The sequence below is a fragment of the Uloborus diversus genome, chromosome 5, assembly GCF_026930045.1.
Source record: "Uloborus diversus isolate 005 chromosome 5, Udiv.v.3.1, whole genome shotgun sequence".
In the NCBI taxonomy this organism is placed as follows: Eukaryota; Metazoa; Arthropoda; class Arachnida; order Araneae; family Uloboridae; genus Uloborus; species Uloborus diversus.
In genome coordinates this window covers 91,819,613-91,834,768 of record NC_072735.1, presented here as the reverse complement: position 1 = coordinate 91,834,768, position 15,156 = coordinate 91,819,613, and the positions used below count along the sequence as shown (strand labels likewise).

Here is a 15,156-nt window from a genome sequence, read left to right as displayed (position 1 = left end):
GAACTATGAAAAGTAACTGTAAATATTGTTCATTTTTTTCCTTATTCAATGTGTTTCACCTTCTTTAAGTAACTTGAAAATATTAACATGTAGGAAATAAAATTTATCTGCTCGGGTCATGTATTATTACTTATGATTTCGGTTCATAATTTAGTGACCATTTATTCATAGCATGGAAAAATGTACTACCGTCTAACATACTCTAAAAACTAGCTAAGGGTGTGAACCCTTAGCTAGTTTTGTGTGGGGTTTGAGTACTCGCGAAACTGAGGTGGGGGGGGGGGAGGCTTCTCTTTCGGTGTCCCGGTTGAACATTTCAGAAATCTGGCAAGTCTATTCTTAAGGAACTGCGGGGATACGAGACTGCATCTAAGGTAGCACTTAAATATAGAAATCTGACACATTTACTTTGACAGGCTCCAGGTCAATGGAGACTGTAGTTTGCAATGTAAGTGCTAACGACCTTAGTTAGGTTCCACGGCACACAGATTCTGGATTAAATATCGGTTTATTTAGTCATATTTATGTACACAACAAGTATTCACATATGTACACATTGATACTATATATGGTGCTCAGTCTTTCACGGTTTTTTTAAATCCACCTTGAGGACCCGGGCACTACTCTCCCGTTCGTAACAGTCCACCTTTACGACGGGCACAATCTCTCCCGTCTGTACAGTTCTCTTTCAGGATTACGGGCTCAAACTCTCCCGTTCCTGAAGTTCAATCCGGACCTAGCTTGGTCCCGTAGAAAATACGGCAGCCTACGCGACCGCAACTGTGTTGCTCTCTCTTCGGTCTCCTCCTCCGTCTCTCCAGTGGGTCCTATTTATAGGGGGTGCCTGACCTTCGGTCAACACGGAGGGCCAGGGGACGCACGTATGCAGTTTTTGGGTAGCGTAGCCCCTTCGCCCTGTCACGTATGCCGTGCCGACCCAGGCCTAGCTTGACACCCCCCACCCAAAACTGGCTACTGGGCGACCAGCTATGTAGACAGTCCTGCAGTTGTCTCATCGTGGTAGCCCCCAAACCCATCTCCCTCTGAGATGTTGCCTTGGATGTCACCATCCCCATCTTCTTCTCTGACTGCCAGCCTTGATAAAGCATCAGCATTTTGGTGCAATGCACCCTTTCTATGTCTGATTTTTAATTTATATCTTTGCAACGCGAGAGCCCATCTCTGTAGCTTCGGACTGGGAGATGCATTCTGTATGATGAATGTCAGGGGGTTGTGATCGGTGATCAGTTCTACTTCCGCCCCAAACGTCCACACCTCAAACTTCTTCAATGCCCACATGGCGGCATATGCCTCCCTTTCCGCGACTGCCCATCGCCTCTGTGCCCGACTGAACTTTGAACTCGCGAACGCAATCGGATGCACCCTTCTGTCTCTTTTCTGTGCTAGGCAAGCGCCGACCCCTACATCACTAGCATCCGCGTACACTAAGAATGGGCGTCCCACCTCCGGTGTATACAACGCTACCGCTTCACACAACAGCTCCTTTAACTTCCGGAATGCTCTTTCCTCAACTACCGTCCATGGATTATTTACCGGTACCTTTCGCTTTGTCAGTTCAGTGAGTGGCAATGCCACCTCGGCAAATTTCGGGACATAATCGCGGTAGTAATCAAATAACCCTAGAACACTCTTCAATTCTTTCTTTGTGGTCGGGGATTTCAAATTTGTTATGGCTTTTATCTTTTCGGCATCCGGTTCATGCCTCCCTGAACCTATCTCGTGTCCCAAATATTTCACGGATCTAAGCGCAAAGTTGCATTTTTTTAAATTTACCGTTAAACGTTTGTCCTTTAAAGTTTTCAACACTGCATCTATGTGCTGCAAGTGCTGTTCCAATGTTCCTTTGGTAAAAATGGCGATATCATCTATGTATGCCCTCGCATATGATTTATGAATTTCCAACGTCTCATTTAGAACTTTTTGAAAAGTACCGGAACTTTTCCAATTAACCCAAATGGCATAACCAGCCAATCATATACCCCTCTATGCGTCATAAAAGCGGTAAGCGGGATCGCCTTTTCATCCAGCGGTATTATCCAATACCCCTTCAGCAAATCTAAAGTTGTTATATAATTTGCCTCCGCTACTTTGTAAATTAGTTCCTTTGCATTTTCCATCGTAAACGCGGGAGCATCCGTGATAGCATTTAAAGCTCTATAGTAAACGCAAAGCCTGATCTCCCCATTTCGTTTTGCAATACATACTATCGGGTGAGCTTCGGAACTTTTACTAGGATGGATCAACCCTTCCCTTAGTAGATCTTGTACCTGTTTATCAACTTCATCTTTCAATGCTTCAGGCACCCAATATCTATGAATTTTTCCCAATGTTGCACCTTCTTTTAGTTTTATTTCATGCTTTCCTACTCGTGCTGTTTGCAATTTATTCTTAAATAATTCTCTATGCTTATTCAGAATTTTGCCTAGTCTTAACATTTCCTCCTTATTTAATCCGGTACAGTTGTCTTCTATAATTTTCCCAAGTTCTCCTATTTCTCTACAATCTGCTTTCGTTGGTACACAGCTTATTTCACCCATTTCCTTATATTCCTCAAAAATTACTCCTACGGTATCCACTCTCTGTTTGAAAGGTTCTAAGCAGTGGCGGATACAGCCGGCGGGCAACCGGGCATTTGCCCGGTGGGCCGATCAACTAACAGCATATTTCGGGCCTGTCTACTAACAGCAAAATGTAAATTTTGCGCGCATGTGTTTAGAATAACGCAAATTCGCAAAATACAGCCTCAGCTCCTCTTTACGCATGGATTAAAGCTTGCGGGTGGAGGGAGGCAGGACGTTACCAAGAGGGGGGGGGGGGAATTTCTGAAATGGGGCTGCCCAGGGCCTGATTACCACACAGGCTGACTAGGCCTAGAACTGGGGCCCCATGTTCCTAAGGGGCTCCACATTTTTCAAAGAATTATTCATAGTATTGCAACGATATGAAAAATACATGTATTTCAAAAAATATGTGACTTATTAATTGGAAAAAAACTTTTTTAAAGGGGAATTTTTAATCATTCTTCCAGTAACGAATTTCCTTGATCACGATTATGAGGGGGCCCAAAGGGGATTCATAAACGCACATAAGTGATTTATACATAGTTGTGTGATTATACAAAGAGACCTCTAAAAGTGCTTTCGTGCTTTAAAAATGTAAATCAATCACAACATAAGGGGGCCTCCAAATTAATGTGGACCTAGAGCCTTACTTTTAGTTGTTCGGGCCCTGGGCTGCCAATATATTTTTAGTGGTGTAATAAAAAATAAATGAATAAATTAAAAAAAAAAAAAAGCAGGGAAACCTTTGCGGTCGTAAAAAGTTAAAATACTTTTGGTTTCTTTGACGCTTTTATTTATAAATGACCATTCAAATTGCTCTAAAATGCAGCTTAGAACAAGGGCCGACGTGAGGTCATGTCAGCTTAGTTGGAGAATAGGGGTCCGGCTTTTAACTGAACTCGTGCAGAGGGTAAAATATCCTAATGGTGAAAGGTGTAGAAGGGGGCCTGTGAAAAACATTGACCTATGTCATTTTTTTCCCTTTTTTCTCTCGGCAACTCTGTTTATAACAATTGGAATAAAAGTGACACAATATTTTTTTCGGAAAAAATTATTTAAAAAAAATGCAATTGTAAAATTCAATTGAGGAGCTTGAAAGGCTCTACATTATTAAGATTATCAAATTATAGGCCAAATGCCGCCGAAATGTGAGTTTCAAACATTTTTTGACAAAACATAAAGTATTCTGTACGCTGTACAAACTCACGGTTTCGGGCCCCTCAGTTTAAAAAGAAAATAAGTTAATAAAAACCAACGTCGGAAGAATTCCGGTGGTCCCCAGAACCTCCTCCCTCCTAATATCATCGAAGATCGTGTAAAATTTAAATTTTTGGGCTTCAATTTTGAATAATTTCATAAGAGAACAGCCGAACCCACTCCCGCCATAACATGGAATTTCAGTTTCGAAAATTTGCTGTAGGAAAGCACTCGAACCTCTCCCATTTTTTTAACTTTTCCAAAGATGGTCTAAAACTGGGTTTTTAACTTAACAGTTTCAAAAATTTTCTGGGAAAGTGCCTCGTCCCCTCCTCTCTCTCGGCATCATCAATGAAGAACGTTTTAAATCTCGTTTTTAGTGCTTCAATTTCGAAAATTTTCCGGGGTGAGCCTCCGGAAAGTTACTTTTCCTAACATCACTGAAGGTCAGCAAAAATTTCGTTTTTGGAACTTAACTTTCGAGTAACTGCTGGTGCCCTAGTCTTTACCAACATAGGCGGATTTAGGCTGTGAATTCTGGGGGTGCAACAAAAAAGCAGTGGCGTAGCTAAGGAGGGGAGGAGAGGGTATGGTCCGCCCGGGGCGGCGATTCAGCACTTTTGGTGTGAAAAAAAAATCAAATAAGGGAATCATACTTTAAATCTAATACTGGAGGCAAAGGAGAAAAAAAAAAACCTTTGAAATGTAAGGTTTTGGACTGAACGATCATTTCCGTGTTCAAAGATGTAATATTTCCGTCGTGAGCCCTTGAATCTTCCTCATTCTTAATGTCTTTAAATTGTAAGTCCTTAAATTGTAATTCAACACTTAAGTTGTATTTTTAAAACTCAAATTTCGGAAAATATTCAAATATGTAATATGAAATATATTTCTGGAAATATAACATCTGTTTCTGTATATAAGTATCAAATATATTTCTGTAAAAGTTGTTTCTTTGCCAGTGCTGAATTAATGCAGGGAAAACATTATTGAACTTTGTTACGGAATAAAAGCTGATTCTCTATCGTCCTCAAAGGTTTAAACTGACTTCAGTTTTGATAAAGATTCTGTAGAGAACCCCATTCCCCCAAAAGTTACTTTAACTGCAATTTTTGATGTAAATTCAGAATATTTCTCCGAGATAGGCGCCTGACCCCGCCCCCTTCATTTTTGTAGGAAGAATACGGATTAAATTAGTTTCCTTTTGCTACCTTAAATGAAGTTTTCTATTTTGAGCGATAATTTTCAATGCTTTAAATATTAGATACGTCTCAATGAAAAGGTGGCAAATAGAAGAACCGCCCCGGGCGACAGAAACTGTAGCTACGCCATTGCAATACAGGGGACGGGGAGGGGGATACAGCACTGCAAATGTCGACTAAAGCTGCTATTTTGAGGGCAAAGGCGACTATTTTGATGACAAAAGCGAGTATTTTACAATCATTTGTAAAATACAGCGACTATTTTAGTAAGTGTAACTAAAATTCATAAAAAAGATTTTTTTCTTCCTCCCAGAAGAAAAAAATTGTAAAAAAAAATTAAAAAATCGCTTTTAAGTTTACCCCCCTACTTACCACGAAAAAAAAGGAAAAGTTTTACCGCGTTGAATTTTTGAAAATAATTCTTTTAAAAAGCGGGAAAATGAAATGTAATAAACCATTCACGACCAGAAAAAAAATGTGAAGTTTATATTTTTGTATAAAAAAAAGTTTCGTAAAGTTTCGTCTCGATCGTAAAAGATCGCAAATTTCGTAACGGTATCGTTTCTGTGAGTGCGATTTTTGTAAATTATTAGTTCGTGCAATCAATTTTTTTTTTTTTTGGTTTTTAATTTCTTTTATTCGCACTTTATATTCATTTTTTTTTTTTTTTAATGAGAGCTAATTTTTTCTAGATCGGAAATATGAATGTGACGGCTCTTTTTGTAAGGTCAGTATTTTACTGTTGACTTTAATCAACAGTCAGACAGTAAGAAAAATATACTAGAATCTGTCAGTGCTGGTTTCTCTCTGGTGTTTATTCGGGTTGGGCTAAAATTTGGAAAATATTTTTTAAAGTTTTCCTTTTTAAAGGTTGTTTGGAGAAAATTTACCCCACGGCGTACCCCCGTAAATCCGCCTGTGTTTACCAAAAATAGCTTTTAAGACTTCAATTTGAAAATTTTCTGGTGGATGGCCTCGGAATCTATCTCGACTTAAAATCACCAAAGATCTTCTAAAACTGCGTTTTCAGAGCTAATATATTTTTAAAAATTTCAGAGGAGAGCTCCCGGAACCGCTCTTCATATTATATACTCGGAGATAATTTAAAATTCTGTTTTTGGATTTCCACTTCCGAAAAATTGCAGCAGGAGAAACTCTGAAACTACGCTCCCCTAACATCGCTAAATATTGCCTAAAATTGAATTTTTAAGACTACAATTTCGAAAATTTTCCGGGGGAAAGGCCCCCTGGACCCCCTATTTCAGACTCAAAGTTAATCTTTCCATTAAGTTTATATTGCTAATACTTTAATGACTCCCAGAAGCCAGAAAGTTAAGTCCACTTTCTCTCTTTGTATTGATACATGCGTTTGAATAAAAAAATTAAGGGGCTGTAAGACTCGTACCCGACCCCTCCCACCAAGTTTTTGACCTCGTATCGAGTCTGGGGGTCGTCAGGGTATGGTAGTATAAAAAAGGGAATGTTTATGACAGGGCCCAGTAATGTGTGTTTGTGTCGAGGGAACCATCACGTTCTAAAAAGACGGCCCTAGTCTTTCACCCATGAACATCGCTAGATCAGTTTCATAAAATAGGAAAATTAAGTTACTTGTTATGACTGCAGAAAAGGACACACTGAACAAGCAGTGTTATCATCATGGAAACATTCAATCAAGTTCCGGGCATTATAAAAATACTTAAATGGGCAATTACAATCACAAATTTCCCCCAGAATAAAGTTTAGCTAATACTGTATCAATGTGTTCACCATTAAAGCGCAGAAGTGTTCCTATCTGTTAAAATTCGTTTAAATAAAACATATTTAATTGTTAGGAATAATTTCCTTATATTTAAGTGATATCCCAATCGTTAGGTAAAATTTATCTATAAGAGCTAGGGTGCCGCTACATCTCCTGATGCCAGGGCCGATTTTTTCAACCAATCCGCCACTGGTTCTAAGTTTGTTTACGTGCACATGCTTTTTAGATCCATCCCCCAATTGCACTATATAGCTATGAGGTGGCACTTTGCCTACTATGTCCCCAGGACTGATCCATTTAGCTAACATCTTGCTCGTACTATCCGGAATTAGTATTATCACTTTATCTCCCTTGTCAAACTCTCTCATTTGTGATCTTTTATTGTAATAATTCGCCATATTACTTTGATTTTGTTCTGCAGTCAGTCAAACTGCTTTTGCTGCTTCCTCCAAATTTTTCTTTAAATCTAACAGATAGTTCACTGCGCTTTGATTCTTCAAATTTGGAATTCATTCTTCTCCCGCAAAGCTTTGTTTCAATATCGATAATGGACCTATCGGATCTCTTCCATACAATAGCTTGAATGGTGCTATCCTAGTAGTCGCATTCGGCACTTCCCTGTATGCCCACAATAAGAATGGCACCTGCTTATCAAAGTTTTTAGGGTCTGTTCTTATTACATGATATAACATGATTCTGAGTACGCCATTCCACCTTTCCACTAATCCATTTGACTCCTTATGCCCGGGAGTAGAGAATCTTGGCGTGGTTCCTAATATTTTAAGAAATTCCTCAGTGAATTCTGCTGTGAAATTTGTTCCCCTGTCAGTGCAAATCGTTTGAGGTATCCCTGTTCTAGAGAAAATGGTCAATAAAGCCCCACATATTTCTTTAGCCGTAAGTCCCTTTAACGGCACACATTCAGGCCATCTGGTGTGTTGATCCACTACTGTCAATGCATACTTGTGCCCTCTACCCGACTTAATATCTAGTGGTCCTAGCACGTCACAATTAACTACCTGAAACGGAAGTTCCGGTCTCACGACAGGTGTTATAGGTATCCTATCCGCTGTCTTTATCCTCCCTCTAAGATGACAGTCCTCACATCCATTTACATACGCTCTGATATCCTTATTCATTGTAGGCCAAGAAAAGGAATATTTGATTCGCTCTGCAGTTTTCCGAACACCTAAATGCCCTCCAAACACTGATTCATGCGCTAATTTCATGACATTCTTTCTTTTCTCTAACGGTAAGACTAATTGCTCAACCATGCTTCCTCTTACATTTCCCTTACTATATAAGATACCATCACTCAATATGCAATTTCCCTTTCCCTTTTTAACTTCTTCCCACATTACTTAAAGTTTTTTTTTACCCTTTGTTGCCTTCTCAATTTCTCTTTTTCTGACAATGCTCCCATATCACAATCAGCGATTTGCAGGTTTTCTGTTTTCTCCTCGCCTCGCACGTCAATGTCAACCGTTTAACTTTGGTGTGCTGGTTACAGTAATGTATATTTCGGGTTTTAATTCACTATTGAATTCATTCTCTAAGCTTATAGGAATATTTATCAGGTCAGCTTCTATATGCTTGCCGAAAGCGGGTTGTAATAAGATTTTCCCACTAGGGTTAATATCCTTTTCTAGCAATAATTTTTCATTGATGACGGATATCTGTTTCAGTCTTCTTTGCAACCGCGGATGATCCCAGAGATCCTTTACTTTCTCTTGGGTGATGAAAATCCTGCCGTACTGCGCCAGTTAGGTTCCACGGCATACAGATTCAGGATTAAATATCGGTTTATTTAGTTATATCTATGTACACAACTATTCACATATGTACACGTTGATACCATATATGGTGCTCAGTCTTTCACGGTTTTTGTAAATCCACCTTGAGGACCCGGGCACTACTCTCCCGTTCGTAACAGTCCACCTTTACGACGGGCACAATCTCTCCCGTCTGTACAGTTCTCTTTCAGGATTACGGGCCCAAACTCTCCCGTTCCTGAAGTTCAATCCGGACCTAGCTTGGTCCCGTAGAAAATACGGCAGCCTCCGCGACCGCAACTGTGTTGCTCTCTCTTCGGTCTCCTCCGTCTCTCCGGTGGGTCCTATTTATAGGGGATGCCGGACCTTCGGTCAACACGGAGGGCCAGGGGACGCACGTATGCAGTTTTTGGGTCGCGTAGCCCCTTCGCCCTGTCACGTACGCACCTTCTAAGTCACGTATGCCGTGCCGACCTAGGCCTAGCTTGACAACCTTATTCTACGTATTTTTCGAATAAGTATAATAAGTAAGAGGACAACCTGTTCTATGAGATTTCCCTCATATGCTTTAACTTTACATGTTGAGAGTTCTATAAAACTTTTTTCTCTTTGCAGTCGGAGATCAGAGTGGGAACATGCCATGAAGAAAGAAGAGCTGCAGATTTATTTATTTTGTGTATACAATTTATCTTTTGAGATCTCTTTTCTTGTCGTGTTGTAGAATAAATGACTTTTACTGTCTCCTGTTGGGTTCGCTTGCTTTCCACTTCCCATATAATAAAATAATAATTTTAAGAATTAAAAAAAAAAAACACACACACACACACACACACACGCTTTTGTAGCAAAATGAACTAAAAAGTAAAAAATAATCTTTGGATGATAAGTATATAAAGTAATTGACCAAACACTTAATTTTAATGTAATTAAAAAAACCGTGGGGTGCTGTTTATTTGCATTTTTGCATGAACGAGAAATGGAAGAAATTCAAGGAAACTAATAAGAAGCGCCCCCTCTTTCATGCTTCTTTGTATTACATTAAATTTAAGTGTTTGGTCAACTACTTTATATAGGGGAATGTGGGGCAAAGTGAAATGGTTAAGATGACTAAGTTTTTTCAAAATGAACAAATCGGAAGTTTGTTTTGAAAATTACAGTACATAAAGAAATTACATTCTATTTTATAGTAAAACTTGCGTTGAAACAGTATTTTTTATTTTTTGCGTAAATTTGAGTCTTTAAAAAAAAAAAAATCGAAAATTTTTACGTTTTTTTATGCGGCAAAGTGAAAAATGAAATATTTTTCTAATGAAATATTTTCTATTTGATTATAAAATATATTTTTGATCAAAAGAATAAGTAAATAAAAGGTTGAATGAATAAATGAAAAGATAATGAAGCAATAAACGAAAATTTTCAAATGAAAAAATCAATTAATATAGGAAGAAAAACAAATGAGCGAGTAAAATAATGAATGTGTAAGAAAATAAGTGAATGAGTAAATAAGTGAATTACTAAATGAAGAAAGGCAAATGAATTAATGAATGAAAACATAAGTGATTTATATTAAATGTTTGAATGAGTAAATGAAACAAAACTATTTCACTTTGCCCCGTATGTACTTGACTAATTGTACAATTTATTAAAAATACAAATAATCTTAATAGTAATTAAATTAATACTGCATTGAATATTAGGAGGTCTCAATTAATACTTAAAATGTTAATAACAAGAACTTTATTTTTTTTATAGTAACACAAATAATTTTTGACGTACAACAAAATATTACAATATGATTACCAATTTTTTTAAATTACCTGTATTACCAAATGCTTTAATCTTCGGCGGTATTTCTTTCCTGACTGGAATAGACTATCTATGGTGCTACATAGTCCAAATAATACCAGATAGGTGGAGCTAAAAGCAGAGAAAATATTTCACCATTTCACTTTGCCCCGCTATTTCACTTTGCCCCATGTTCCCCTACTTATCACCCAAAGATTATTTTTTACTTTTTAGTTCATTTTGCTACAAAAGCGTGGGTTTTTTTTAGTGTTTTTTTATAAACTATTATTTTATTATTATTTTTTCTTTTTTTCTGTTTACTTTAACTTGTTTTGAGAAAAAATATTCATTTTAACATAATTAAAAATCTTTTATATTCATGAAATTTTCCAAAAAAAAAAAAGGACTGAAGGTCTCGGGCAGCATTTGAAATACGGTCTCTCGAACTCCAGAAATAATAATTATACTCCTTAAAGTGTAATAGCCGAGCTCTAAAAACGTTCAACTGCGCCGATGAATTGCCCGTCGAGTAATTGTCTAAACCAGCTAATCCATCTCAGTCATCAAGGTATGTGTGAGGAAATTATATTTATATTACTTTGAAAATTTGAGAAACATTTTAATAGTATAGTTCAACCATGATCAACCTGATCACCATGAATTGCCAATTGAAGGTTTACCTAAATTTTGTCATGAAATTAGTTTTGGAACAGGTTTGGAACTGGTTCTAATGCAGAAAAATCAAAGGTTTTTAAGTATATTTTTAAATATTTTTTACGAGTATTTTTTAAGTACATTTTTAAAATTTTCTTCTTCACATTGTTGGATTATGCCAAAATATTGATTAAAATTGGAATGAACTAACAAGTAATAGTTAATTAATTTGGTTATAGAAAATTGCATTGTCATCGGGTCTTGTCGCATGTCAAATTTTAAAAGAATCTGAGCATAGGAAGTGGGCGAAGTTTGAGTTGCAAGATTCCGTTACAAGATACATACATACATACATACAGTTGAAGCTAATAAAAGCGTGTTAAAAATGATAACTTGGTGTGGGCATATCAATTTTTATCATGTCAACAAGATCTTTTTTCTTTAAAAGATCGGAAAGAATTTTTAATGCTTCGATTCATAAAGTTACTGAGAAACGCAAAAAACTTTGTTTACCTTACTTTTAAGGCTAACCTTCTCACACATTTTGATGCCCTGTTCGAAGAGAAGTCGTAGGAATGAATCTGCCGTAAGATCTGAGCAAAATGTTAATCACTAGTTTCACCAGAATTAAAGAACATGAAACTTTAATTGATATTATCACCCGTAGAAAATTTGTTTAAAGCTCATTTTTAAACACTAAATAATGCCATGGGCACACATATGCAAAATTTTAAGGGGGAGGGGGTTCACATATTTTCCCCATAGAAACTGATTTCAATACCGATTAGAGTGATTAAAATTTGACATCTCTACAGTGGTGGACAAAATTATAGACTCAATTTTTTTTTCTTTTGTTTCAATTACAACATGACTCAGTTTAAATTATTTTCATTGAAGTAAAGATGAATAGTTGAAGAAATAGTTCTAAAATTAGTACATCTTATCAATTAAATTAAAAAATTAATTAAATTAGAAAATTTGCAAATTTAATATTTTATCATTACGTGAAACCTGGACAAAAGTATAAACTCAGAGGTAAAAAATCCAGGATTACAAGAAAGTTTCGTTCGAAAATGTTAATTTAACGCCATAGAATGAATAAATGTTGCCATCAGTGATTGCTAAAAGTTTTGTTTTTGGAAATTAATGAGAAACATATAAATGCACCGCTGGACAAAATTATAAACTCTCTTTTTTTTCATTTCTTCAATCATAATTTAACTCAATTAAAAAACTTTTTGTTCCAGTAAAGATAAATAACTGAATAAATAGTCCTAAATTCAGTATAACTCATAAACTTTATAAAATAAATAATTTAATTTAAAAAATCTCGACTTTAATATCTTTATAATACATGAAACCTGGACAAAAGTATCAACTCAAAAGTAAGAAACTCTGAAGTTTAGTAGAATTTTATTCAAATACTTAATCACTTAATATCCAAAAATGAAACAATGCTGAATTACAAACTTACAATACTGCATAAACACCATTATAAGCTGACAAAATTTTAATTAATTTTTTTAGTTTAAGTTACATTTGCAATTATTTCAGTAAAACAAAAGCATAGATTTATGAAAATGTAATTTTGCTATTAACATGGATATATTGAAAAAAAAAAAATCAATATTTGAAATGTTTTAAAAATTAACACTGCATTAAATCTAGCCATTAGTGTAAACTACAAACTATTAAAAACGAGTTGGGCCCCCAGTTTTCTGAATTACCTCGAATAAGCGACTGGGCATGTAGATTTCACAAGAGTTTCCAACAGCTGCAGTGGCATATGGTTCCATGCTGAAAATATTGCCCTTTTTAATTCCCCTGTGGTTTGGTACTGGTGCCGATCATGATAAACTTTGGGAACAGTGATCCCCCAAAGATTTTCAATCGGATTAAGATCCGGACTACGAGCTGGCCATTTGATAACTTTGATACCCCAGTGCTTGAACCATTCTTTTGTGCTTTTCGCTGTGTGTACAGTACACTCGCGTTATCTTGCTGAAATCACAAGTTACCTACAGCAATCAGATGAGCAAAAGGTAAGAGGTGATCTTCCAGTATTAATTGGGAATCTTCAGCGTTCTATCTTCCATTAAGAAATGCTAAACCTGCTTTACCATGCTGAGAGAGTTATTTATCTTTACTGGAACAAATTTTTTTTTAACTGAGTTAAATTATGATTAAAAAAAAGAAGAAAAAAAATGAGTATAATTTTGTTCAGCGGTGCATTTATATGTTTCTCATAAATTTCCAAAAAAAAAAAAAAAACTTTTAGCAATCACTGATGGCAACATTTATACATTCTATGGCGTTAAATTAACATTTTCGAACGAAACTTTCTCGTAATCCTGGATTTTTTACCTTTGAGTTTATATTTTTGTCCAGGTTTCACGTAATAATAAAATATTAAATTTGCAAATTTTCTAATTTAATGAATTTTTTAATTTAATTGATAAGATGTACTAATTTTAGAACTATTTCTTCAACTATTCATCTTTACTTCAATGAAAAGAACTTAAACTGAGTTATGTTGTAATTGAAACAAACTTAAAAAAAATTGAGTCTATAATTTTGTCCACCACTGTAATAACTTATTCATTAATGGCTGAAGAAAAAAATGTTTTTAAGTTTTTACAAAGAAAAAAAGTATTAAAAGCAAGGAAGTTCTAATTTCTAGGGGGGGGGGTGCTTGAGCCCGCACTTGTCCCCTCCTCCTGTATGGGTGTCCGTGAATAATGCGCTTAATCTAACAGAAATAATTAATCTTATCACATGATCGAATTAGCAATATTGTTACATTCAAAATAACAATCATATGAAAGCTATCGCCTCCATTCATTTAAGCATTTTTTAACAGGCTTACTATTAACAAAACAAAACGCTTGATTCAATTGCATCTTGCATTTGGTTGCTTTCAATATGTCCCCGTTTATACAAAGTTCAACTGCGACTTTTGCTTTCTTAAACAAAAATAATTTGGTTAAATTGACTTAGATGTTATGTGCAGTAAAGTTGATATTCATGACTAAGAAAACTTTTTAAAGTAACGAATTTTCGACGGACATTTTGTTTTAATAGAATGGTTTTCAGAGAGGTAATTTTTTTTCTATTGAAAAAATGCTCCTAAGTAACGAATATAAAACAAACACAGTTTTTTTTCAGAGTTTCTCAAAGCAATCTGGAAAAAAAAAAAAAGCATAGGGGAACCAATGGATATTTCAACAAGACAACTGCTCCAGTCACGTATCTAAATCTACAATGCAGTGGTTTAGACAAAACCAAGTAAACTCTTATGGACAGGTCAGCCATGACCTAAACCCAATAGAGAACCTCTGGGGAATATTAGCTCGAGATGTATACGCTAATAGGAGGCAGTTTGCAACAGTTCAAGATCTTAGGCTGCAAATTGAACGCAGTTGGTTTTGATTAAAACCAGAAGTTCTTCTAACTCTTGTTTTAAGTATGCCTGATGGAGTTTTTGAAGTTATTAGGAAAAATGGCTTAAAAATTTGAACATTGAGGAAAAATAATGATTTGCCTATAAGCTTTTGGGACAGTAAAATTTAAGTTTAAAATTTTATCATAGTCAAGTCTGTGATTGTTTAATATAATTTGTATAAAGTGTTAATATTGTAATGATATTTTTTATGATTCTAAATTGTTTTGAATTCGTTACTTCTCTTTTTAACTTGTAAAACTTGAAAACCTTTTTCTCTCTAAACTTTTGGGACACACTTCAGCATGTAAATCATTTTATGATATTTTTCCCTTTTTGTGATGAAGGATCACTCAAAAGATTTTCCCTTCAGCAGGGGTGCCCCTCCCCCAAGGACAAGGGCGTACCCCCACTTAATATCGTGGAGATCCCCCAAAATAAGACAAATACCCCTCAAAACATCCTCCCCCTAAAAATTGTAATGGTGCAATCTGCACCATGACCCCCTCCCCCAAATGGGCAACACTGCCCTTTAGTTTGTGGTTGATCCCTCAAACGCACGTGAGATTGAAATTTTACTAAAAAATAAATATTGTAAAATAAACATTACCAAATAGGTAAAAATGGAGCTTTACAGCATACTGAGAATTAAACATTTGGGGGAAAGTGGTCGAATTCTGCACAGGGTAGGATATTTTTGCACACACCAAGTTTTCAGTTTTTAAATTCAAAAATTATTTAAAAAAACCCACAAAAACTCAAATGC

General features: G+C 35.9%; 1 protein-coding gene across 1 annotated transcript in view; it reads left to right on the top strand.

Annotated features, from left to right (window-relative positions):
* Positions 1-9,253, top strand: part of LOC129222410 (uncharacterized) — a 38,670-nt gene extending 29,417 nt beyond the window's left edge. The window contains exon 5 of the mRNA XM_054856920.1: positions 9,128-9,253. Within this exon, the coding sequence (XP_054712895.1) occupies positions 9,128-9,156 (29 nt within the window). The 3' untranslated portion in view covers positions 9,157-9,253. The remainder of the gene's footprint in view (positions 1-9,127) is intronic.
* Positions 9,254-15,156: the final 5,903 nt, after the last annotated feature.